The 26,324-nt window shown below is 41.8% G+C and overlaps 4 protein-coding genes across 17 annotated transcripts in view; 1 reads left to right on the top strand and 3 right to left on the bottom strand.

Moving 5' to 3' along the window:
* Positions 1-11,623, top strand: part of shank3a (SH3 and multiple ankyrin repeat domains 3a) — a 136,200-nt gene extending 124,577 nt beyond the window's left edge. For 6 of the 14 annotated variants that reach the window (XM_037450566.2, XM_037450563.2, XM_037450565.2 and 3 more), the window contains 2 exons: positions 39-2,083; positions 6,942-11,623. In XM_037450566.2, the coding sequence (XP_037306463.2) occupies positions 39-2,083; positions 6,942-7,506 (2,610 nt within the window). In that variant the 3' untranslated portion in view covers positions 7,507-11,623. Of the gene's footprint in view, positions 1-38; positions 2,272-2,735 lie in introns of those variants that run through there. The other 8 variants (XR_005114226.2, XM_037450570.2, XM_037450575.2 and 5 more) reach the window with 8 other exon arrangements.
* Positions 11,383-15,877, bottom strand: rabl2 (RAB, member of RAS oncogene family-like 2). Its single transcript, XM_037450585.2, has 8 exons — positions 15,114-15,877; positions 14,966-14,995; positions 14,252-14,331; positions 14,069-14,148; positions 13,565-13,676; positions 13,267-13,364; positions 12,908-12,991; positions 11,383-12,608 (listed from the first exon to the last, which is right to left on the bottom strand). Exons 1-8 carry the CDS (start codon positions 15,218-15,220, stop codon positions 12,528-12,530), a joined length of 672 nt encoding a protein of 223 aa, XP_037306482.1. The 5' UTR covers positions 15,221-15,877; the 3' UTR covers positions 11,383-12,527.
* A 384-nt stretch (positions 15,878-16,261) lies between these two features.
* On the bottom strand, positions 16,262-20,765 carry zgc:77752 (uncharacterized protein LOC393862 homolog). Its single transcript, XM_062563128.1, has 12 exons — positions 20,656-20,765; positions 20,018-20,200; positions 19,847-19,927; positions 19,355-19,473; positions 18,947-19,084; positions 18,574-18,845; positions 18,157-18,459; positions 17,795-18,046; positions 17,601-17,717; positions 17,235-17,510; positions 17,026-17,136; positions 16,262-16,647 (listed from the first exon to the last, which is right to left on the bottom strand). The coding sequence occupies exons 2-12, from the start codon at positions 20,197-20,199 to the stop codon at positions 16,531-16,533; spliced, it is 1,968 nt and encodes a 655-aa protein (XP_062419112.1). The 5' UTR covers position 20,200; positions 20,656-20,765; the 3' UTR covers positions 16,262-16,530.
* Positions 20,766-21,618: 853 nt separating this feature from the next.
* LOC119196218 (ADP-ribosylation factor 4-like) lies at positions 21,619-26,294 on the bottom strand. The gene is made up of 6 exons (XM_037451748.2): positions 26,110-26,294; positions 25,247-25,327; positions 24,988-25,097; positions 24,456-24,527; positions 23,085-23,210; positions 21,619-22,975 (listed from the first exon to the last, which is right to left on the bottom strand). Exons 1-6 carry the CDS (start codon positions 26,174-26,176, stop codon positions 22,889-22,891), a joined length of 543 nt encoding a protein of 180 aa, XP_037307645.1. The 5' UTR covers positions 26,177-26,294; the 3' UTR covers positions 21,619-22,888.
* Positions 26,295-26,324: the final 30 nt, after the last annotated feature.

The following is a 26,324-nucleotide window of genomic DNA, read 5'->3' as shown; positions in this document are numbered from 1 at the left end:
GGATGTATTGGGCTGATTTTGTTTTTGTTTTTATGCAGGTGGAAGATGCACAAGAAAAAGCTAGTTTGGCCTTAGCTGCTGCCCACTCCAGAGAGAGCTCACCGTCAGGACGACACCAATATACCCACGGACACACACACACCAGCCGTGCGGACTACTACCAGCAGCAGCTGATGGCTGAGCGAGAGCGCATCCGTGCCCAGGGAGAGATGATGTTTCAGGGCAAAGGCCCCTTTGCTGCTGCAATAGCTGGAGCCGTGAAAGACCGCGAGCGTCGCCTAGAAGAACGGAGGAAATCCACCGTCTTCCTTTCCGTTGGGACCATGGAGGGGTCATCTAGCACTAGCTGTGACCTCCCTTCTCTGACTCAGTCTCACTCCATCGACGAGCGCATGCTCAACAGAGAGCTGGGACAGCTGCCCCCCCCCGCCTTGGCCCTGAGCCCCTCTCCTAGCGGGACCACCTTTATTCATCCGCTCACAGGAAAGCCCCTGGATCCCAACTCTCCACTGGCTCTTGCGCTGGCCGCAAGGGAAAGAGCACTGACCTCCCAGAGCCAGTCACCAACTGGCAGCCCAGAGACAAGGACTAAGCATGAGACCAAAGAGTCGCCACACGGGGAAGTGGCCTCCATGACTCCCCCATTTTCGCCTAAGAGCGCCCTGGCAGCGGGGTACGGAGTGGGATCCTCCCCAGCATCTATTTTAGCTCCCCAGCCAACAAAATCCCAGTGGGCTCCATCACCATCCCCTTTATCATTCAGGAAGGAGATGGAGGCCAGAGTAGAGGAGAGGAAGGGGGAAAAAAGGCTGGAGGATAAAAAAAGTATGTTGATTAGTATCATGGATACGTCGCAGCAGAAAACCGCAGGGCTCATCATGGTCCATGCTACTAGTAACGGCCAGGCCGTCGGGGTGGGTTCAGAGCCGGAGCGGACACCGTCCCCAAAGTCCGCGGAGCCCAGCAAGTCTCCCAGTCCTACCGTCTGCCGGCCCCAGGCCCAACTCCAGGCCCAGACTCAAACCCCTGCCGGTCCGGCCCAAGAGAAAAGCCTGGCTCAGGGAAGCTCTGAAGAGGATGTGGATCCGTACACAGTGACCCTGCCCCCTGCCATTTTGTCCTCCAGCGATGAGGAAACTAGAGAGGAGCTGCGTAAGATAGGAGTTGTTCCACCACCAGATGAGTTTTCCAACGGTCTGCTGGCGCAGGCGCAAGGGGCGCCGGTGTCCCCGACTAAGCCTGCCGCGTCGCCCAGCACCCTTACAGCAGCGACACCCAAAACTCCCTCAGCCCCGGCAACCCCAACCGTAACACCCGCCCAGCCTCAGCCTCCCCAACCGCCACCGGTACCCAGTGCAGCAGTTGTCTCAGGGAAGCCCTCTGACCCTCTGGAGCCCCTGCCAGCGGGGGAGTCTGGCTCTGCGGCTGACTCAGGCGTGGAGGAGGCTGACACGCGCAGCTCCAGCGACAGAGAGCGAGACCACCATCTCGAGACCACCAGCACCGTCTCCACAGTCTCCAGCATGTCCACGCTGTCCTCGGAAAGCGGCGAGCCCGCCGACACACACACCACGCACACCTCCTGCGCCGACGGGCAGACTTTTGTGCTCGACAAGCCGCCAGTGCCTCCCAAGCCTCGACTCAAGTCCCAGATAGGAGGCAGTAAAGGCCCTGTCACCTTCAGGGACCCTCTGCTGAAGCAGAGCTCCGACAGCGAGCTTCTATCACAACAACAGGCCGCTGCTCTGGCTGCCGCCGCGGCCGGAGGAGTCGGGCTGCCCGCGGGCGGTTCAGCCTCAGTGACTGGACTGGGCCCGACCAAACCGCGCTACCTCTTCCAGCGGAGGTCTAAGCTGTGGGGGGACCCCGTGGAGCCTCGTGGAGTGGGGCTAGGTATCGGGAGTTTGGGCAATCTCGGTGGACTAGGGCTGGGCCTGGGTTTAGATGAGGTAGCGAAACCATCGGTTATGGGGGAGCTCAGTTCACGACTACAGCAGTTAAATAAGGACACTAGGTCACTGGGAGAGGAGCCACTAGGAGCATCATTTGACCCAGGGAGGAAATCACCTGTGGCAGGTGCCAGGTAAGAGAAAAGCCAGTCAGATTTACTACAACAAGGTGAACAATGAAAATGATTAAAGGTCTTTTCCTCTTACTCGATGGTGGCAGAGAAAGCAATGCGAAGAATGTCCAGTGGCCAGCGCAAATTCAATTATTAAGTGAACAGAAATTGCACAGTTGTAAGCCATTATTTTTGTTGTTTAATCAAATCAAACTTATTATTTAAAATCAATTAAATGTAGAAGACAACTGCCATTTTTGAGTCAGTTTAGTCTAGAATATGATAACATTTCTCTGGAAAGAGTTGGAGTCAAGGGGGGGGGCAGGCAGTTTTATTTCTGTCGATGATTTGATTCTTCTCACATTTTAAAACATGCAAATGAATCCAAATTGAAGCCAGTCCACTATGAGAGTATGTGGTAATGAGATAAAAAGTTAATAGCTTTGCTTTTTTGTGTAACAACATTGTTAATGTGTGATGTACCTTTCCAGGGGTCATAGAGTCAGTAAGTAAAAAGCGCATTTGAAGGATAGAAAAGAGGCCCACACACGGTTTGTTTTAACACAGCGCCTGTGGTTGAGGCTTCACACAATGTTGCTTTGTCTATTATCTGTGGATTTCTTGTATTCACACCATACCTGAAGGTACACTTAAGTGCTTTATGTTTCTGCAGATATGAGGACACCAAAGACAGAAAACCTTAAGGTTATAGCCCCTAGGGTAAACTTAAGCTTTTAAAAAAAATATAATTTAACAAGACTTTCAACTAATCCTATGAAAGATAACAACCCTGATATAAATGTTATATATTTATATATGTTACCTTGTTTGCATTACCGGATTTATTCACTTAAAGAGTATTTCTTAGCAAAATGATTTTGCTATAGCACTATGTTTGAATACATGATTGATTTTAGAGACATAAAGTTGTTATACAATGTATACTGCTGGTCTTGGTTCTAAATTTCTCCTTGTTTCCATAGTTACAGCTGTACTCCATACCCTACTGTTAATTCATATGGTGCATTCAGTTGTTGTCAATCATGTGTCTGTGTTTGTAATCTGTGGGTGCAAACAAGGTGACAGGGCTTAGAGGCATGCACTTCCTGAAAGCCTCTCCTCATTTCAGACATGTTCTAACCTCTGACCCCTTACTGCCTTTCCAACTTTCCCTTGTTCAAATAATTCATAATACATCCTTGTATACATATTTCTTTGCAGCCATCACTGATGAATTTCTTATCGCCTCGCCATCCTACCGTAACATCAGTGATAACCTCAAAGATTTAAGGATGTATTTTCAAAGTATTTGAACATAACTCACCTATAATGGTGTTCCACAATAAAACCATCCCCACATGATATAGGCATTAACAGCTATGCCAATGAAGTGACCAACAGATATCTTGACCTTTTTGAAAGTTCTGAGAAGCCACTGTCAATAAATGTCTTCATTTTTGATCTACTCAGGATGTGGCCCAGCTGTGTTTTTAGGGGTTTAGCAGGTTGTAAGAACAAATGCTGTCAATTTTTGGTTATTATTACAGTTTCACTTGACTGTAGACTTGGCACTAATAGATTATCATCCTAATATACTGTTGAGAAGAGCGCTTCATTCACACTAATGTATCAGTCGAGATCTCAGAAAGCTTTCAAAGAGCTAAGGAGTTTGAAGGCCCTCTTCAGGTGACATTTTTAAAACCTTTTTCCTCTTTTCTTCTTTCTCTCTTTCCTCTCTTGTCCTCATTTCTGTCCTTGTGGATAAGGAGGATGGAACATTTCGCTTTTATGTTCACTATACTTCACTACTTGATGGGCTAAAAGATATGAAGAAATACTCTAAGATTTACAAAGTGTAAGCCATCGCTTTTGCAGTCCTATCATTGTATTAACATCAGCAGGAAGAGCTGACCAACTCCACACAACTAGACCTTCGGTGTTTCACATGTTGTGTTTACGTCCATCTGTCCACTCAATTACTTACATAGCCATCAGAAAAAGAAAAGCTGTTGCAAGAATTGATCGGTGGAAGGGCTCGCAGATATTTGACCCCATCGTCAAATCACCTTCAATATCCCCAAGCACAAATGAGAAAAATGCTTGCGTGATGGAGGTTGAGCGAGAAGGGACGCTCCTCGCGCTCAAGCATGGTTTTCTTTTTTTTGCTCCTCTAGACTCTCTGCACGCAGATGTTGACAGTGATTTGACCTCTCTAATAGTCATTGGCCTTTCATTCTGACATTATGTCCTCTTCTTCATGTTGGTGTTGCTTCTCGACATGTTCGATGTGGAATTTACCTTCAGCACATTCATCAATGTAGCAATGTCATGTATTTAGGCCATATTTTTTAAATATGTACACACAAAAAATACAGCTTGCAGTCCCGACTCTTTACCAGTAGTGTATTACTATTACAAATACTAGAAAAAAGATTGTTTGGTAACTCATTTTGCGCTTTTACTCAAGAGAATGAAATGTTACCATAGAGGTAGATATAAATTAACCATGTGATATTGCCCCAAATTCGCCTATCAATTATTTATATGTACCTCAACAACACACACTCATGATTGGGCATCTTAACAAAAGATTGTCCAATAAAATTCATCACCACAAAATCCATCCTGACCTTTGATTGTCCTCGGCTGTGACAGCAATGATCATCCACACCATCGATTCTCTCTCTCGGTACTCCACATGTTGCATATCCCAGCACCCTTAACTGTAATGTTACTCCATCACTTAACCGATCCAGTGTGTCACATTTAAAACCTTTCAAAAACCATATGCGGCCGTATGTTGTCTCTTTCCTTCTGTACACACCTCGTTCTCATTCAGTGTATCATAGCTTTGTGTGGCCATTCAAAGCTATTTGGCTCATTTAAGTTCATCTGTGCATTTTGTTTTTTTGTTCTTTTTTTAATGTGATTTGCATAACTTTGTTTTGTTTTTCAGTGATTGTGTTGAGGATAGCCATGGTCCCTGACTGTCTTGCTTATTGGACACTGTAGGTTTCTTAAACTCAAAAACTATACAGAATATATGATGACAAGTTTTAAAACACGCCTTCATACATCCTTGGATACAACTGATATTTAATGTAAATGTGTAACCGCTAGTTGGACAATCTGTATGAATGTGTGTTTGCCAACAAGAAGAAGCTATTTTTGTCCATCATTTAGGAATGACTATAAAAGCAATCCCAAAAGTCAAGGGACATGTGCCCACCTTTTATTTGTTTGGATTTTCTTTTTCTTTTGTTTGTGCAGTGTTTGATATGTGAATAGTGTGCTCATTTCTCTCTCATGTAGCCCACTCGTCAGACCTTCCGGTGCCGAAGCCCACTCTGCTATCGATGTCCTTTTTATACACCGACAACGCCATCGTATCCACTCACACATAAATTCATTCATGGACACAGGAAACACTCAGAGGAAGACACCATGACACACGCACACGCAGTGCCTGTCAAAGACAGCAGAGTCGGCTGAAGCAGGTTAAGAGTCTGGTTGGAAGGCTGCGTCTCATGTAGTGATGCTAACATTCTCTCCCATTGCTCTCTCTCTGCTCACCTTGCATGCTCCGCCCTGCTGCTCTGATCTGATTGGTCTAGAAGTGACTGTGCGCCCAGGAGGGCAGGACGACTGTGTAAGTGCGCATGGAGCTCATCTCATATCCGTCGGCTCCCTGTAGTCTGGTCCTTTTTCCACGCCATTTGCGCTGCCTTTTGATTCTTTACACTCAGTCCATTTAGTCTACTTCAGAGTTACTGCACATCCAGGAGAGGGAAAATATGTGGCACACCTGTGCAAAAGACACTCACAAGCATGAATAAAACACGCATCTTTGCAGCACCCCTCATAACATGAGGCCTCTTTATGCTCCTCCGCCTGCTTGCTCCAAGCCAGACAAAATCCTAATCTAATCCACACCTCTTCTTCTTTCCGACCATCTTTTCCTTCATTAGATCAGTAGCATACTAATAGTTAATGTTATTGTGTTTTAAAAGAGGGTCAAGTGTGAAATGACGACATATCAGCATTTACACTTGTGAAAACACTGGAAGAAACTGCAAAAAGTTTTTTTGCAACATAATAGTTTTGGAGAATTACTCGCAGATTGGGTTTGTACAGATGGCAGTAATTTTTCCTCTTCATGCTGCAGATGGTAAGATTGGGTTTGTTGATACACTTCGAAGCTGGGCTTTTACTTTTACTTTTTTGTAATTTCATGTGGCCTTTAACAGATTAATGTACAGATTAATGTCACCTGTTGTCTATACACCATATCTCATAAAAGTCATATGAAGAGAATGAACTACTCTGTGTGCAATGGTCAGCTGCCTACTGTGTTCAAAGCTGTGTCTGTGTGTATGCATTTTTGCAGTGTGAAAATGAATCCAGAGCTTGGTTACTGCAGTTTCAACAATCATTTTTGATGTTTTAATCCAGCTCTGAGCTTTTTGCTGATTTGGGTTTGCACTAATCAATTAAGGAAAGCATATTGAATGCCATAATAGTAGATTTTAAATGAGGAAATACTGCTATATAATTCTTTGAATAGTTCATTCGGAAGATGCAAGTCCTATGTTACGTATGCATGATTGAGTAGTACATACATTTTTGTGCAAAGCTATAAATTATCTCAGCCAATGAGTGCAGCTTGCTGATTTGATGTTGCTGTGTTGTGAGACTAGTTTGGTCTGTCTAACAGTAATGAAGTTTTAAACTCACGTAAACGTTACATAACTCAATACATATAACCCTTAGCTTGATCCCTTTTTCTTTTTCACTTCTATTACTTTGTTCACCTTCATTTACACTGCTAACATTGCTGAAAGCCTCTCTCTCTCTCAATCTCTCCTTCTGTATCCACCAGACTTTTCAGCAGCTTAGGCGAGCTCCACACCATTTCTCAGAGGAGTTACGGCACCACATTCACCATCCGCCCCGGCAGCCGTCACCCCGTCACCCGACGAACCCCAAGCCCAGGATCAGGCTCCCCTGATCGCTGTGACCCTTTTGGACGATTCTCGGGCTTCGGCCTGCAGAGCTCACCGACTACACCGCCTCAAACCATCCTCAAATCGTCAAGCCTCAGCTTGCCGCAGGAGCCTAAAGAGGTGCGCTTTGTAATGAGGAGCTCCAGCACGCGTTCCCGTTCTCGCTCCCCGTCCCCCTCCCATTCCCCCGGTCTGGGGTCACCACTTTTAGCCCTCAGGCCCTTCCATCAGAAACCGCTCCACCTCTGGAATAAGTACGACGTCGGAGACTGGCTGGAGAGCATAAATCTGGGGGAGCATAGAGCAGGGTTTCAGGAACACGAGATTGAAGGCTCTCACCTCCCAGCTTTAACCAAGGAGGACTTTGCAGAGCTCGGAGTCACGCGAGTCGGACATCGCATGAACATCGAGCGAGCATTGAAGATGCTACTGGAGAGCTGACCCCTGCCCTGAGACCAAGCAACAAGCAAGGGATGGGGGAAGAGAAAAGATAGGGGGCGCTCCTCTTTTACTCTGGCTGCTTCTGTGTCCTGCACCACAAATGTTTACCTTGATGTTCCTGTTCTGCATTAAAACCCTGCACTTGGCACTGCACTGAAGAGGGGCAGTCAACACATTTGTACCCCTTTACTTGGCTCTTAGTGTCTGCCCAACTCCTCGCCTGCAGCCAATCAGATCGAACCTCAAAATGGGCTCTGCTCGTTCTTTGCCGAGGAAGAACCGCATGAGCTCCAATTAAAATATTTGATTTGTTGTTCCCCCAGTTACACCCACACGTTCTCGCTCACTGTTTGTTCCTCTCCTCTGTTTCTATCCCTCCATCCTTTAGGCATTTAACAGCCTTTCTGCAGTCTGAGTAAAGGAGGAGAACGATTTTTTTTCATCCAAACAGAGAGCTCAGTTGCCTTTCAAAACATTTATACAGAGATCAACAATGTAAAAAATGTTGACACTATTGACGTTGTGCTGACACGGCTCTGAAAATGTGTGTCTTGAACTGCTGTTGTTTTTAAACCTAAGACTTTTGAGCACAGAGAGCTCCACCAAGTAAACCGAGGGAGAAAACCTCTCCGCCTTGGTACCCTGACTGTGCTATCTATTATATTTGGAGAATGTTTAACCAACACTTGTGGCTTTTTTCATAATCAATTTTTGGGTTTTCCAAAGGGAATAATATATATAGGTACTATATAGTATGATATAAATGTATCTAAATATAGCTTTCAAAAGAAAAGATAATGTTGCAAATAGGAATTGTGATAAATGAATCTGCGCCTGTTATTGGTTTTTAGTATAGAAGGCAGAGAGAAATATTTAAATTTATCCCATAGTTTATTCGTTTCTAACAATTATATACATATATATATAAATATATATATTTGAAATGAAAAAAAAGTATATAGAAATAGATAAAGTATAGAAATGATTTTTTGTCATAGGTGTACAACATCCTTATGGTCACCCTTTTTTGAACCGTAGCATGACAAGTTGCATCATATCTTGGACAGAGTGTGATATTTGTTTTTATTTTCTTATGGTCTTCCTTCATACAGAAGGGCATCCCATAATGTGAGGCTGACACCCCAGTTGACACCCATCCCCTATGTAGTTCTGACCCAGCGTGGTCCACAACAACATACAGTAAGGACCCCCCAATAACACAGCTGGAATCATGGAACATAGCAGAAATCTTTCACTTTCCTTTTTGCTGGGTAAGAAAGCCAGTACCAGAAAGTGTTTAGAACCAAATTAAGTTTAAATAGTTAAAGTAGAGAAAATACCTAGTTCTACCTGGATAAATAACTGAGAAAAACGTAGCCCGCTGCAGGATAAGTGTACGTCCTGTACGTATCAGGCTGTGGGGATGGGAAGGTCTCTGTGAGGTCTTAAAAGAAAATTCAGTTTTTGACAACCTGGCAGTGTCTTGCTACATCGCTACCACCCTCTATCTCTACAATTACTTAGTGATTAATATATTATCATATATGGTGGCAGGCAAAACTATAAAAAAAACAAAAATAAGAACCAGGTTGTAGAGAGACAAACTGAATTTTCCTTTATTGTTAACAATAAAAAAAATCCACAATTGTACTCATGAGAAGCTTCTGCTGGCAGTGAGAAACTGAGTTTTATTCACGCAACAATAAGCATTTTGTCCATATCTTTTCTCTGAGTCATGTTAGCAATCTCTATCACCACTAAAACCTTGGTTCATCTGCGGCATCTAGTCAGTACACCGAGGCAGTTTGACTCAGCGAGAAGCTGTGCGCTTCTCTTTCTTTCACGCCAGCAGCTTGTGAAAACAGGCGGTAGATTTAACGTTGTGACAGGGTTGGAGGAATTGCACTCACTGCCTCACTGTGACCTCACTGATTATTTTACATCTGACTCCTGTGTTACGGTGTGTTGTCAGATTCATTCGGACTTTTTGTGTTTTTTCCCTCTGATTTGTTAGCCTCGGACACTGTGAGTGGATTTTGTAGCTTGTGGAACATGATAACAATGATACATGATTTTTCACTCATTTGAATTTATAGTGACAGAAAAAAAGAACTTACTGTCCATTCTAAACATACTTACACTTGTAAAAATGAACAAACCACAAAAAAGTCTTTTTTTTAATCACAAGCAATGTAAATATGACAGATTTCATATAAATTTTTGAGAAACAAAAAGTATATAGATCTATATATGAATGTTTGGCATATATGCATAGTTAACAACCTGTGGGAAAGGTAAGCAGATTTTATTCTTTCTATGAACTCTTGAACTTTGAACTCTGAACTAGGGGAAGATTTGCACAAAACAAGGTGACAAGGTGCTAACATAAAAGCCACCCATCGTCCAATCGCATGCGTGCATCTGGAATCCCAAAATCTCTCTCCGTGTGGTTTTTCCTCTTCACCCTGTGTGCATGACTGTGTGTGTGTGTGTGTGTATGTGTGTGTTCGAAAATGCTTGTTTGTTACCATGTTTTGTGTGTATTAGATTGAGAGGGAGAGAAAATGAGGAATGCAGGTGACAGTGAGAGAGTTTTTGGTTGATTGTTAGGGTTTACATCTTTGGAGCTAGTCCACTAAAGCCTTACTGTTATACCACCAGAGATTCCCGGCAGTGGCTGTGTCACACACACACACACACAGACACACACACACACAGATAAATCAGCATATTCACTCATATATATTGACCATCATTAGCCTAAATTCTTGTTTTGTACCTGAATACTTTAAAAAAGTGGACTGCTCTGCCCTAAGGGAGAGACGGACAGAGAAAGATCACCATAGAGGTTTGAACAAAACCTTTGTTACATTTACCATTGCAACACCATAACTCACCTTTGAGTCTGTCTAGGTAGAGCTTATGCAGTGTCACTATTTTCTACACCCATTACCAGATGGCATCTCCACTCTGTCTGGCAGCACTCCTTTTTCAGACCTTCAGTTTCTGAGTTTTTGGATATCCTATATGAGGAGATCCAGTGAGGAATAAACAACACAAAGGAAAAACGTGCCAAAAAATGACTTGATTTTTAACTGTTTATTTGTGTTTGCTTTAAGACTATCTTATTTACAGCATTATTGTGCTGTTAGACTCAATAATATGGTGCCATCTCCTGGAAATCTTGAGAACTACAGACATTTCTTTGATCCTTATGTATTTCCTGCAGGTGGAAATACAGTCACTGTTATTATTTTGTAAAGAAGCAGGATATTGTTTATATACAAAAATTGTATGTGAGTGTGTATACATATACATATATACATATTTGTACACATACCCACATATTTAAAAAAGCCTGTGTATATCTACATTTCTATTTGCATTTTGAGACAAAGTATCATGATTGCTTGATTTTACCGTGATGATAGTTCTTTTCCAGCTTGGTTTACTGTTCCCATAGAAACACAATCACACTGAAGTGGACCTGTACAGTCTGGACTCACACAGACTGGCCTGGTTAGAAGAAACAAAGATGTAGGGAATACCTAGTTGGATGGCTGTGTAATTTTACCAAGAAAAAAAATGCAATGGATTTACACAACATTAGGTCCAATAAGTTAATTCAAGGGTTATCTTTGTCTTATCTTTCAATCAACAAAGCACAATCTAAATAGTGTGGGGTTGCAGTGTAACCTTTTCAAAAACCCACTGGGGTCCGGTCACCCACTGGAACCAGTGATCGTATCATCAAAGGTTGTTTTTTTTCATTGTTGGTTTTCTCCTTGTTTGCACTGTGAAGTTTAGGCTGGTGGAGGTATCTCTGCAACGCCTCAGCCTTGTCTAACAGGTGAACTTCCCCTTTCCCAGCATCCAATGACCAGGTGACTTCAGGACGCTTATAGCATTAGCAATCCCGCTCCCTTTCAATATGTGAAAGTACTGGTCACGATAAACGCTAACCACAAGCCACCTAGTATTCCTCATGCAAACAGGGCGAGGGTGATAGTTAGGTTGAGGCAAGATGTGAGATGTTGCCCAGGATACCTCCACCACAGAGATATATGTTTGTTATATTATGTAATAAATTTATTATTAAAACATAAACTGCATCAAAGTATTGTATTCCTGGTAATTCAGGGTCACAGTGTATAAAATGATAATCCAGCTCAGTGGTTATTTTGAGGTCATGCCACATGAAATGCTATATATAAAAATATTTCAAATTCAAATTGAACATCACCTTCCACCAGAAAACTGGTTTAATGTTGTCCATAATGCAACATTCTTACCAAAATGAATGAATATACACACAGCCTTCTACAAAGCATCATGAAGGACACTCTGGCTGAGCATTCCACAAGGCTAAAACATTTTAACGTTCAATACAGCGGACGTCTACCCATGCACGTACGCATGCTATCATATGCTGCAGTTTACAATCTACTGCTCTTGTGCCTACTTCTGCATCATAGTGAGTCAGAAAGACACATTTAATAACAATTTGGTTACAAAGTACTGAAAATAGACTCAATTCTAAAATGAATACAATAAATGTAGCCACTAGTCCCGCTGGCATTGCACACAACGAACTAACAAACATCGAGAACAGCAGCAAATACGTTTTATAATGACACAATCTCTTTGATCTGTTTGAGTTAGTTTTCAATGCTTCACATTCTTAACACAAAATAAACACATTCAGCCTTATTGTTTTCTATTGTTATTATTATAGCTGATATTGTGCGTATAAATGACATCTCTAAAACAGTAGATATATAAACTTGGTAAACAACACAATTCCTATTTATTCCACCAGGTTCATTTCTCTGCCTGAGTCATTGGTCAGAAGGAGGGCAGTGACTTAAAACCTGACTAAAAGTCTTCTGACCTCCAGTGGTAGCTGCAAACCAATGGCTTAAAAGCCAATCCCCAACCGCACATGAGGACCAACAATGTGGGGAATCCACCCCGTAGGAGGAGACAACAGCTGGAGGGGTTGGAAGGTGTGTAAACATCTGTCAGACCACCTCGGGGCGCTCTGCCTTCAATCCGTCCTCATCTGCTTCACAATTATCTTCTTTCTTCTCCAGGTCAAAGTTCTATTACATAAGTCCAACAAATTACATTAATACAAACACGTTTCTGTCCAGAATACTTACACAACACATTTAAGTAACAAGGGCAGAAGAGTAAAATAAGCGCATGCATTTTCCACATGAAAAATAGTATTGTATTACAGTTCATGAATAGATTGAGTCTGATAACTTTATATTTAACAAAACAACAACCGGCAAATTTGGAATCAATAATGGGATTCCTTAGGGCATTTTTATTAAGAAAGCTTAAAACATGAGTACGTCAATGATGAAACTGTGTTTAGGTTTTCAGAGAGGTTTACCTCCAGTTCCTGCATTACTTCATCCATGAAGTCGCTGGGGTTTTGCTTGTAGTCCACTGCTCTCTTGATCATCTCTCTGAACATCTGTTGGGACAGTTACAGTGAGAACTATAAACATTTAGGGACAGCTAGCTGTCCCTAAATGGACAATCTGGGTCCATGTTGTCTGGACAATTAATCAGTTTTTCAAATTATAAGGGAAGTTAGGATTCTTTGGGGTACAAATGGGGCAAAAGCAGTCAATCCCATACATGAAGTCCAGTCAACTGTAGAACTGCTGATGAATTTGAAATGCATGAACAAATTATTTTGAGGATTAATTACATTAATACTGCAGGAATATAAACAGAAGTCCACACCTTAACTACATTAGTCCCATCAGCGGCCGACACAAAGTAAAATGGGATTCCTTGCTTCTTCCCAAAGTGAAAGCTTCTCTGTGTGACCTTCAAATCTGCTGCAATCATGAAAAACAAAATGTGTTCAGGTCTAAAATTCTAGTGTAGATGTAGTTGGTCAGACAGTTGAAATCAAAAACATAGAGCAATGTTTGCAATAAAATGTATTAAAAAACAGTTACTTATCCTGAACATTAACATTTCATTTAATCAAGAGACAAACATGTCTTGTTTTGTGCATCGTCGCAGTCAAACTCACCATCAATTTTGTTAGCAACCACACAACAGGGAATCTCCGGTCTGTACTCTCTTAGCTCCGTATACCAGCAGGGCAGATTCTTATATGTTATCTTCCTCTGAACATCAAAAACCTAGCAGACGGTTGAAATAATTACTAATGGGTTTATGTATATTTAATGACCGTGTGGTACCTCCCCAGTTCAACTGGTGCGTTCCAGCAGTCATCTAGTGAGTCCCCGAAAACATCTCTGTGAGAGACTTGCCACCTGCATCTTAAAACCACAAATCATACGTTTTATAAACCCTTCAAGGCCAGATGAGTGTGTACTAAACCTGATCAGGTTTAGAATACACTTGAGAAGTGGGACTTAACAAGAATGTGTTGCAATCGGAGCAGTTCTTCACATAATCCATGTCTAAATTAAATTTATAGTCTCGTTCTACCTCCTGCAAGGTCTTGGTGCAAGAATTGTCCGGCTAGATGATTACTGAAACGGACCTTGAAGCCAAGAGTGTGCTTTACCATGATGCATGCGTGTGCATTGTGGTAGTAAGATGGATGCATGCTCCGAAATCTCTCCTGCCCGGCCGTGTCCCAAAAATCTGTCAATTAGAAACAAAAAGCACCCCTGCTGAGGACTTCAAATGGTTGCATTCGTTTCCTGTGTTCACAGAGAGAAGAACCAAAGAAACGCATAATACATACCGACTTCTACCGTCTTGTTTCCGACAGTGGCTTTGTGTTTGTGGAGGGTCAACGCGTAGGTTGACATCTGCTGGGGACGACTACAGAAAGAGTCAAGGATCATGTAACCTCCCTGTTTGTGCTGTTACAGGCATGACACCTGGATCTTAAACTGCTACAGGCATGACACCTGGATCTTAAACTGCTACAGGCATGACACCTGGATCTTAAGCTGTTACAGGCATGACACCTGGATCTTAAGCTGCTACAGACAGGACACCTGGATCTTAAGCTGTTACAGGCATGACACCTGGATCTTAAGCTGCTACAGACAGGACACCTGGATCTTAAGCTGTTACAGGCATGACACCTGGATCTTAAGCTGCTACAGGCATGACACCTGGATCTTAAACTGCTACAGGCATGACACCTGGATCTTAAACTGCTACAGGCATGACACCTGGATCTTAAACTGCTACAGGCATGACACCTGGATCTTAAGCTGTTACAGGCATGACACCTGGATCTTAAACTGTTACAGGCATGACACCTGGATCTTAAACTGCTACAGGCAAGACACCTGGATCTTAAGCTGTTACAAGCATGACACCTGGATCTTAAGCTGTTACAGGCATGACACCTGGATCTTAAACGGCGGCCTCGTGTGCTGACAGTGGCTGTGATAACCTCGGCAGGACGTTAAAACAGACCATTTTGAATACGTCAAATGGATACTATTCGTTCATGAGAAACCTCTCCATCAATCTGAGAGAGAGAGAGAGAGAGAGAGAGGGGGGGGGGGGGATAATAAGAAGACAACATATTAAATGAATATACTCGGGGAAGTTACTAATATTACAAACCCAGAACAGCTAATACTCACTTCGATTTACCAACAGCGCTGTCCCCCAGACAGATGATCTTCACCTGTTGGTCTGAGTCGTATTTTCTTTGGTCCAGTTCAGGGATGCTGCCAACTTCGTCAGCCATTTTAACGTTATTCTCTTTTTAAACCTGTTTTCCCTTTGACTAGAACGATAATGAAAGGCAGCACTAAGAGAATTGATGAATACGGTCACCTGGAGATATTAATCCGAGAACCTATAAAGAGAGCTAACGTTAGCATCCGTTTGACAACGGGGATGTGCGTTAGCTAACGTTAGCTTTCCATCGGTTAGCTGAGGTTAACATCGTGCGGTTGGAGATCGCTCGTCTGTCCTCAACACATCGACAACACTGATGCTATATATATCTGAGAATGGTATAGATAACGCAATTGATTGATTTACTTCTTTAAAGTCTCTGACGTGAATGGCTACTTTACTTTTACCGTTCTTCACGGCTGCTAATTACCAATCGGCTAATGTCGCAAACCGTAGCACGATGCTGTTTAACAAATGCAACTAATCCACATGTCGGAGTCTATCTAAGCCTAAATGATGATTGTCGATCGCAAGCAGAGCGCTGTACATTCCCTTCACCGATATTAAAAGTGTGCTTCTTTGAGCTAATGTCTGTTTTCGTTTCTATGCAACGGGGACGCCCGAAGGACCACTTCGTCGTGCTTTGTGCCGTCTTTGCAGGTGCCTGTCAAGAATGCTGCCACAACAACACGTAACCACTCATTTCTCAGAGCAATTGTAACAGATAAATATTAAAGATTCGATTTTTTAAATCAATAACAGCCCGATGTGTGGTTGAGTGCATTGTAAAAAAAAATGCAAGCAAACAAACAAGAATAAAAACAAGAGAAGACCGGGATAGTTGTAATCTGCAGTAGTTAAAAGAGTCTAAAAGAGTAACTTAAAGTGTTAATGTCAAATAAACCATGAAAATAATCACTGATGATGTTAAAAAAGTTAAAAACGGAAACAATGTGTATTAGCCTACAGTAAACGTTGCCTGAGTGGTCATGTATTTGTGCCATGGAGACAATTTTCCAAATAGCACTGAATTCTGTGCTATTCTGCTGCCAATATAGAAGTTCGGTGTGCAAAAACACAACCACAACCACAATTTTTTGGTGTAAAAGTGTTTATTTAACATAGAGTGTGTACTCTCTGTATATCTTTTGTAAAGGGAAGAAATAATTGGAACCTATCAGTAAGGTTTGGGCACTGGGTTTTCAGAAGCCAAATCTTGCCAAAAATAATACTATAACCTAATCAGACTTCCTATTATAGCAGAAATGTAATGTCGTAATGCTTCTGACATTGAATTTGCCCACATTCAGGTGCAAAAGAAGACATACTTTTTAGATAAGATGTCTCTTTCAGATGTGGCTTAAAGTTATAGACTCTTCAAAGGGCAGCATTAGTGCTGCAGGCCCTCCTGAGGTACGTAGAGTTGTGGAAGGTTTCTCTCAAACTCGCCTTCAGGACCTTCGTCAAAGCTGCAATGCTTCCCACCTCCTCCTGCTGTTGATTAGAAGAAAAAGAACTCAACAACACACAATCACATCAAATAATTTCTGGGGTTGCTGGTTCAACATGTTCCACTCGGTGTAACTCTGCCTCCAAGATGATCAATTGTGTTTTGTGTTTAAAATAACATTAACAATTAAACAACAGTGTCTTTTGTTTTCACGTTTTTTGTGATCACTCATTTAGTCTTCAGAAGAAAAACAACATTGTAACAACAACATTCAATGATTGAGATTAATGAATTTCAAAATGTGTGATTAATTACTTAATTTTGTTTATTGACAGGACTAATATTGCTAATGGATCAAAACACACGCACACACACACACATACACAAACACTCAGCTAACCTTAAGTCCACATTTGTCTTACCCTTGTAAGCGCTCGCGCCAGCCGTTGCAGCACTGCATCCTCTCTGTGTGGACATAAGCTGGTCACTGTGCTCACACAGCTCAGTAGACAGTAGATGGTGTGTCTCTGTGGCTGTATTAAAATAATATTGACAATAACTTGCTTTTAATTTTTGCAAAAGAGGTTGAGTTATTAAACATATTCAAGTCAAATGATTATTCATTATACACCTTATTGAGCACACTGAGAGACTTTGCGATGTTTGCTCCACAGCTCAAATTTGTTACATCTTCTGCACTCAGAACTGGTTCCTGGATGAGTGCCGAGGAATCAGAGACAGGACAGAGAGAAACATTAGCGAGAGCAAGGGAAGTGCGACCTAACTGAATGAACCCGGCACTAACCCTCAACTTTTCCAGCCACGTCCATAACAGACAACTGAGAACCTGAGGATCTGACTCGGTGACGAGCAGAGCCCAGCCACAGTCGCTGCTGTTCAGTTCCTCCTGTTTTAATGTGGTGAACAATATAAAGGTTGTTGCTTTAGAGCTCAAAATGAAAATGTGAAATGTTCTAAAGTGAAATGAGGTTTACACCTGCAGCAGATCTGATCTTTGCAGTATGGTTTCTCCTCGAAGACCAAGGTCTGCCATCGCCTTGGCAACAGTACGGGCGACCGAGGTTGGGCCAGGGTAATGTGGATTTCGAGAAAACTTTCGATGACATAGAGGGAAAATGTATTAAGGCATATCAAAGCTTCATTTGATTCTTTATTATGAACAACACTTACCTCCGAGTTAGAGCTATACTTAGGAAGTGGCATGTTCACTTGGTGTCTAGACCTCTTAGCACAGTTGTTTGTTGTCATGCTAGATCTTGGGATTTTGAGTGTATGAGAGGCCCAATTGCTGGTCTGATGGCCTGGTGAAAGTGTTGCAAGCAATGGACTAGCAGGTCTCATATCAAGGCGTATCAGATTCTCTACGGACCACTGTCTCTCATTTCTAAGTTCCGGAGTGCAGTGTGGACTCAACTCCAGATCCTTCAGGACAAAATGCAACAAAGGGAGAAAAGTCTCAATGACCAGTTGGATTTTACATCAGACATTAAGCAACATACTGTGTAATCATAAAAAATAATATCAAATTGGACCTCAATTGCTGCGATCTTGCTGAGGTCAGTTTCGCTGTAGCTGCGTCTGTCCAGCAGCACCTCTCTCTTCCTCTCCAAGAAGGCCATTGGCTCGTCCCATGAGGACACCGACCCTGAGCTCACCCACGCTCCCTTGTGACCCTCCCTCAGTAAGGGCAAGTACTGTTTGCACACCAGTGTCTCCCTAACAGTCCTGTTCAAGGTCCTCAGTACTGACCTCTTCTCTAGCTCAGCCTGGATCTCTGGAGGAGCAGGGAGACCCAGGGCTAAGCAGGACAGATGCACGCACAGGAGGTACACCACCTACCGGGAGGACAGAAACCAGGAGGAGGTTAACTGTTCTCCGGTGCCACCAGGTACTGTACGGCCACAACAAAGGATTTGTGTCAGGAATAGCGATAACGAACTGGTTCGGACCTTGGGTGTGTGTCTGAGGGTGCGTGCCTCCTGGCCGTGCAGCATTATTGCCTGTCGGTTGAGGTAGTGCTGCAGGGTGAAGGGGGCTCCATGCCGCATGCTGGGGTCCGGGTACTGGACCAGCTGTGTGCTGAGCAGGCGAGCAAAGTCAGACACCTGGCTGAGCTGCGCCCGGGTTTGGATAGAGCGAGGCCTTTTAATCCTCACGTAGTGGACGGCCTCACTCGGGCTGATGCGCAGGGTGTAAATCAGGTAACAGGCTATCAGGACACCTGTTTAGTAGCAAGAACACACTTTGTGTACATGAGTGCATCACGTGGGTGCTGACACACGGTGTTTGTATGACTAGTACAGACACTATTTGTATTCCTACCTGTCCTGCCCAGGCCTGCATGGCAGTGTACAGCCACCCTTCCTTCCCTCACTGCAAAGGCCAACACCTTCACCCCATCAATCATACTGACGAGGGAGGACACCCCGAAATCTTGCATCCCAAAGTTGTAGAAGTAAACTGCAATGTACCAATTGGTAAACATGTGAATACATATAGGATGATAATGTACATTAAAAAGGGAGAACTATGTTTGTAAACTGTGATCATTTTGAAATAAATTCCAGAGTGTAAAGTTCCAATCAAAACGCATTCGCCGCCTTACGAGGTACAAACCACTGCTATAATAGTTGTTAGTTAGCTATTTTTGTTCTGTTAACTGTTTTGCTTATTCTTATTTCCCAGCGATTCCAACATCAATGTGACGCATTGACTGTATCATGATCTTACTGTCATTGTCCATGAAGATCTGTGGAGAGTAGGTGAAACCGCTCCCAGGGTCTAGAGGAGGTCCGCAGTGAGCATGCTCTCCGGGGAGCTGCATGTTGATGATCGATCGGATGTTCAACCTGGGAACAAGTGATCAATTATGAAGCCAAGACGTCTTCATGGATCATGAGTTACACAAATTCTTTATAACTTGACTAAATGACTTATATGTGTGCAACAAAAAGGGTGTAATTGACAATATCAGATGTCTAATCCCCATTTTCTCTAATAAAAGAAACGGAAGTTGTTAAACAGACAAAAAAACGTTTCTCATCTAGATCCATTTGCCTTCTTTGTTTTAAAGTAATTACCTGTATATGCACAAGGGTTTGTACAGTGCTAATGTTAACACCTTTTAGGCTCCTAATTCCTACAGTTACAGCATGCATGTCCACAAGCGTCCACAGGCACACGGGAGAACAACTCAAACGTTGCAGCAGTAATACTGATCACCTTTGAAATTGTTCAATGATGTTGTACTTCTCAATTAGATGACTAGCTGGTCGGGCCATGGCAATTATGTCATCCGTCACCCTGCAATAGGAAGAAGTTCCTAATTAGAATTGCTCTTTACTATTTTTGATAGGGGACACAACCCAAAAAACGTGAGTCAGTCAGTTTCACCAGGAGGAGAAAAGGCCTCGGATGGCCTGTTGATTTAATTTCCAACACTCTGGTCCTTCATAGCGGCAGTCTGCTCCTCCACAGGCCAGCAGACACAGGAGCTTGGGTGGGATAGCCTTCACAAAGTTCTCCCTGGCCTGGGAGTAGGAAGGCTGTGGTACTGGTATCAAGGACGGCATCATCCTGGAACCGAAGGAAAACCCCAAGATTGAGCTATCACACAGTAGATGTATAGGACTATGATCAAACAGAATGGGGGCTAAAACTAATAACATTTGCCTCAGGTTTTGAAAGGATACAATAAGAAAATAGTAGTGTTGCAAATACGGTGCTTTGGTTCCCCACAGGTTTGTGTGGATGGTGGTTAAATCTGAGGGTGGCTGTGCCTGCAGTGGTTATAACTTGTAATATTTGAAACATTTCTAAAAAGAATAATGTCCCTAAGGTTGTTCGAAGGGTTGTTTTTCCTGTGCCGATGTGAGGGATTCGGGACAGACAATGTCACATGTGTACCGACTGTAGAGGCCTCTGAGGCAAATTTGTAATTTGCGATTTTTGGGCTATACAAAATAAAATAAATTGAATTGAAAGAATACTCAAACTAATATAATGAACTCAATAAAATTGTAAAAACTTACCCTTTTTATTGTGTTTGACAATGACGCTTTAAATCCCATTTAATGTATTGCCAGGGTTTTACAGTGCAGGAAACTGAAGAACATACATGTGCTCCTCTATGCTGACCCTGACTGCTGGTTGCAGATATATTACACACAATGCGTTGACCCAGCTCCACTAAGCCTGATTAGCTGTCATAAATACATTAGGAGAGACATCCCCACATTATGACAAGCCATTTATATAATGCTTAGGCCTCCACCTGTAAACAATGTATACAGGTTTTAACCACCAGCCCCCAGATAATTTCCACCTGACGCATAGAGTAAGGTTGGTGTCAATAATATTTCTGATTAGCTGGATGGGCCAATTTTGAAAACTCAGTTTTGTTTATTATCCACTTTCACTTTAATTTACAAGCACACAAAAACGAAAAAAGACTGTTGCAACCATTAACTGATCTTAGCATGTTTGACAGTAGACAAGGCATGTGTTGGCATGTTCTCCGTGCCATTCTGTTCCAGGTATCAGCCAACATCAAATGCAGCTCGGATCCACTAGCTCTCCGCCCTGCTAAAGCATGGCATTGAAAGGGCTTTCTCAATGAATTGCTTTTAACTCACTTGTTGGTAGAGAGCTACATGACTCGTGAAACTCGTGACATTTGTTCTTTTGCATAATAAGCTTGCTTAGTTATTGCCAACACCCAGAAACAGAGGTTTTAGGAAGTGTAGTGGTGAAAGAGTAACGTTAAACCAAACAATGCCCAGGAAAAGCATTTATTTCAAAAACCTTTTACACTTCCTCCTATCAGGCACAGTTTGACAATAGTAAAAAGTTGAGCATTTATAGTCTGCTATCATGATACAAGATATCAAGGAAACTTCATTTGATCTTGAATAAAGTAAAGTGTATTTTAAATAAGCACTAGCTTCAAGTCCAGATAAAATGTGTTCATTAATAACTGGAGACCAAAATGTAAATTGGTTTTAACATTGTCTTTATTAAGAGCTTTTTTTGTAAAATGTTTTTCGGGAATAATTTTAAGAGTGGCAGCTCCAGCATCTGCAAGCATAGGTTGGAATGTACACACAAAAAAGAAACTACCAGGGAAAGTATGCTTTTGTTTACAGTATTTGCCTTCAGATACTACAACACACCGGAACAAACAAAAACGTGCTGCTTTTTTGTGTCACACTGACATCGGCCATGTGTCTACACAAGAAAGGCACTTCCTTCCTCCTTTTTAGGGTGAAAAAGATTTTCTGTTAAGAGTGTCAGCAGAAATAAAAATAGATTCAAATCCTGAGTCATGCAAGGTGCTGAAAAAAAAAAGGTTAGAATGGCATGAAATCCTGGTTGATAGTTAAGTTGTAAAGAAGCAATCTACATTTATACTAGCGTGGCTCTGCTGCATGTCGGCATACACTGCAGAAGAAAATGTCTTTTGTTATAATATTCAGTCACTTAAGCACCAAATGAGTGATCGTAGACTAAAAATGAGATGCAAACAGGATTAGTCAGATTTGTGGTAAACGGGACCAGAAGGCACAATTTCCCCTTTGGATAATTACTGGGAGGCCATGGGGATCCACACACCTAACCAACTATGGGAAAAAGATGGATTCCTCATCCATCTCCCTCTACGGGTCACTGGCCTTTAAGGATATGAATACGAACGAGATACAGAGGTGAAGAGCAAAGGGTCAGTTCTGTGCAGCAGTCAAATAATGTTGTGGAGATGAAAAGCCGCAGGGAGACGACAAGTTGTCCCTCACCAAAGCTATAGTTATATTATCAGTTATGTATCAGCTCTGAGCTCAATAATGGCCAACAAAGTCATTCAATTATAAAAGTGGTCAATTACTGCAAATTCTGCAAAGACAGAAGCAGAGGTAACATGTGGGAAAAACCACTTCCTTCACTCCCGTTATTGTTTCCATTCAATTTCCCTTTACGGCAATTTAGCTCACCACGCAGGTGAATGCGTATTTAGAAAATTGTTGCCATGTAAGGATTAGGGAACAAAAAAAAAGAAAAAGGACAGGAAAAACAGCACTATAACAAGATAATATTATTAATAAGAAAAAAAAATGTGGTATTAAAATTTCCCAAAGACAATTCTACATTGTCCACCAGCCTAGTCCTTTTGGTCAACATTGGTTCTGAAAGACCAAATGTTTCTGGATTGAATGTCTGTGCCTTCTCTGCGGTCATGTGGAGTTGAGCCTCATCTCTCAGTCTGAGCCTTCTTTAGTTCTTGGTTAACTCTTTGGATAGCCATTCGAGTCCCTCGTACAGCCCAGCACCCTGGGTAGCACAGGTAGACTGAATTTGCCACTGTGGGGTAAGAGATGAAATGGCGCAGATTAGAATAGAGAAAGATACAAATGTGACTCTTATTATGTTATCATGAATCTTACTGCAGGTGTTCAGTAACATAACTTACATTTTTGTGGCGGAGGGTCTGCAGGCCAAGTTTGTCTGTGAGTTCGTTGACTGTTAAGGCATTGGGAAGGTCCTGTTTGTTAGCAAACACCAGCAACACAGCATCTTTCAACTCATCCTCATTCAGCTAGAGGGACAAAAACAGATTGGAACATCAGCTCAAAGACTGATTGAAGAATGATCTACAGGGAGATATTTATGGTTGTGAATACTTAAGACATTGGCATGACTTTAGACTTCACTTCAAGATACGGTACAGTGCACCAATGTGGTCAGAATACATGCAAACTACATCCCTTAGTAATAATGCAAGAAAGGGTGCAGTTTTAGGTGTCATTGGTCGGGGTTCTACCTGGAAAGACCTTGTTTTACTTGGGATGGTTCCTAATAGTGATCAGTTGAGCAACCATTCTGATTGTAGCTGTCATTTTGCTCCGCTTGTGTAATTGGTGCTAGCAGTGAGTGAGTTCGGTGTATGTAAATTTATTAAGTTAATCTAGCATGCATGAAAAAACAAAATAATGCAGTGGGGAAATGCCCACGATGCCTTGTGTTTCAGATCTTCCCCATGAGTAAAATAAGGCAAAAAATATATAGAGCAGAATGTATCCTTTTTAAAGAACAGAAAAAAGCCAATTTGGACATCATAATAATATATATATATACATTTTTTACCTTCAGCTTTAGAGCTGGAGGTTTAAGAAGCAGTGAATTAAGAGTCATTTTAAACTAAAGAGTAGTCTTTACTCACCTACATTATATTAATAATACACTACTTTGATGCTTATTCCTCACTGGCCTTCAGAACTTCATGGTCAAAATAAAAAAATCAATGCAACAAATGAAACCTTTCAAATTGAAATACCCACTACATTGTGACAAACTGTGGCCCTGATGACGTGACATTTTGCTTAGTGAAAACAGAATTCTTTTCATTGACAATATTTTGGTGACTCATCGATGAGTTAACCACGCCTATTAGCAAGTTATGCCAGTGACACTAAGGAAGCACAAAGCACTGTTATCTAATGGATTCAAAAGCCTTGGGCTATTCGTGCATCTCTGTGTGTGTGTGGGTGTGTGTTTTAAAAAAGGGCTGGACTAAATATTTGTTCAATTAAACGAAAAAACAAGGCAAAATTAAAACAACCCAACCAGAATGATTTTCGATTGCCTTTCCACCTCATCCTCCCAATTTCCCAATGTTTAATCTAAAAAAAAATATTGGCTGACAAAATTAACAGAAAAGGCATTTTGACTAGTACTAAACTAAAGATAAACTAACTTCATTGCCTAAACTACGAAAAATAAAAATGACCCCCAAAAAAAACTAATAAATGGATTGTTTTGAGCTGAACATGTAAATACAAACCATCTTTGTGAGCTCCTCTGCAGACTCTGCCACTCTCTCTCTGTCATTGCTGTCCACCACAAAGATGAGGCCCTAGGTTAAACCACAAAAAGTTATTAATTTCCCTTTTCTTAATGCAATTTTACAAAGCAGTCATAAATACAGGGAGAACCACAGCAATTATATTTGATTGAATGAAGTTATACATACAAGCTTCATGAAAATGTATGCAAGCATTACATAAAGCCCTCATTAACAAAAATGTGCTGCAAAGTCCTTGTTGAAAGTAAGGCATGAGTTAAAATAATATTAAATGGAATCTAACAGCTTTGGCATCGTTCCACTTAACTCCCTTACTTAGCAAAGCTTCAGCATTATACTCTGACATGAATACTGGTTGATTACAGAATTAAGTAAAGCCGTTTCATTCTTTACTCTGTAACCAGAGTAGAAGTATTAGAGAGTTGCATATAAGTAATACTCCTCCCTGACAGTGCATTTTACACAGGCATTACGATACGAAGGTTGTCCCAAGCTACAGTCACATTCCTACCTGTGTGTTCTGGAAGTAATGTCTCCAGAGGGGTCTGATCTTGTCCTGGCCACCCACATCCCACACAGTGAAGCTGATATTTTTATATTCTACAGTCTCCACATTGAAACCTTTAGATGGGTAAGAGAAGCGACAGGTTCTTATAATAATGCACCCAAAGTTCAATCAGTACAAACATTTAGAATTATACATTAAAACAGGTAAAAATGACAAATTAAAATTAACCAGTTAATTAATCATTAATCAGTGTGTCTCTTACCAATGGTTGGAATGGTGGTCACAATTTCACCAAGCTTCAATTTGTACAAGATAGTTGTTTTTCCGGCAGCATCTAGCCCAACTAGAGGAGAAAAGTGTCAAGTCAACATTTTATCAACTAGGATAGCAAAATACAGAAATACGTTTTCATCGAGGTCAAGACACTCCCTAACTACCCAGATCCAGCGACGCACGATGACACCCATCAAACGTCATAAGGAGTTAGTCAACGTTGGAGTTTCCCAATAAAATGTTATAGAAGTAGAGAAACGAAAACTCCATAAAAAGTTACCGTATAACACATTAGGTTAACTAATATGAGATTTCTCTATATGACGTCAGTTGATTACCAATGAACAACCATTAACTGTTATATTACAACTAAAGTGATGAGATACTGGAAGTGGTGAAAGACACTTGGTAATTGAGGCCCAAGTATTTCATTAAAACGCTAATACAATATAAAAGCACACTAAACAATACTTTATTTATTATTTAAGCTATTTGCCTGGAAAGAAATTGGCGTCCGCCGAACCAAATGCCAAACTTCTTTCTAAACAACTGAAATGCGGCTAACGTCATATGCTAGCAAAGCGCTTGTTGGGGAGGCTAACGTTATATTGTGTGTATTTGTATATATATATATATATATATATAACTGTTATATGTATACACACAGCTGCAATTAATCAAACGGTTTTTAGTCTTTCATTCCGCTTATGCCTCAATGTTGTGCAACCGCACTGCCAATGAAAGCACATCAAGAACTACCTTAGCTAACGCTAGCTAGCTAGCTACCATTACTTACCCGGGTTAGCTACCGTTAAAGCTAAAAACCCTTTTGCCAAGACAGGCTTCACTCACCCATCAAAATCCTCATTTGCTTTTTGCCAAACATCCGTTCAAAGATCGACGAGATTGTTAGCCCCATAATTGCTCGATGATGTCTGAATATATTGTAAGAAACAAGCACTGATATTAACCTCAGCAAAACTGACGTGTATTAGCTTTATACTGATCCGGTTATAGGGCACTGACGAGTGCCACGTCCGGGCCAACGTGGAATCTATGACGTCATC

The sequence above is a fragment of the Pungitius pungitius genome, chromosome 6, assembly GCF_949316345.1.
Source record: "Pungitius pungitius chromosome 6, fPunPun2.1, whole genome shotgun sequence".
NCBI classification, from domain to species: domain Eukaryota; kingdom Metazoa; phylum Chordata; class Actinopteri; order Perciformes; family Gasterosteidae; genus Pungitius; species Pungitius pungitius.
This window is presented reverse-complemented; position numbering and strand designations above follow the sequence as displayed.

What these genes read in the sequence shown, in the direction of transcription:
- rabl2 (XM_037450585.2), bottom strand. Translation starts at nt 15,220, where the DNA reads ATGGCTGACGAAGTTGGCAGCATCCCTGAACTGGACCAAAGAAAATAC. An exon ending in ATGCACACGCATGCATCATG is followed by an intron (nt 13,677 to 14,068) that starts GTAAAGCACACT and finishes ACCGTCTGCTAG; the next exon opens with GTTTTTGATGTTCAGAGGAA. An exon ending in GGTTGCTAACAAAATTGATG is followed by an intron (nt 13,365 to 13,564) that starts GTGAGTTTGACT and finishes TCATGATTGCAG; the next exon opens with CAGATTTGAAGGTCACACAG.
- zgc:77752 (XM_062563128.1), bottom strand. Translation starts at nt 20,199, where the DNA reads ATGATGCCGTCCTTGATACCAGTACCACAGCCTTCCTACTCCCAGGCC. An exon ending in ATCATTGAACAATTTCAAAG is followed by an intron (nt 19,474 to 19,846) that starts GTGATCAGTATT and finishes ACTTGTTCCCAG; the next exon opens with GTTGAACATCCGATCGATCA. An exon ending in TGCAGGCCTGGGCAGGACAG is followed by an intron (nt 18,846 to 18,946) that starts GTAGGAATACAA and finishes GCTACTAAACAG; the next exon opens with GTGTCCTGATAGCCTGTTAC.
- LOC119196218 (XM_037451748.2), bottom strand. Translation starts at nt 26,176, where the DNA reads ATGGGGCTAACAATCTCGTCGATCTTTGAACGGATGTTTGGCAAAAAG. An exon ending in GACCACCATTCCAACCATTG is followed by an intron (nt 25,098 to 25,246) that starts GTAAGAGACACA and finishes ACCCATCTAAAG; the next exon opens with GTTTCAATGTGGAGACTGTA. An exon ending in AGACCCTCCGCCACAAAAAT is followed by an intron (nt 22,976 to 23,084) that starts GTAAGTTATGTT and finishes CTTACCCCACAG; the next exon opens with TGGCAAATTCAGTCTACCTG.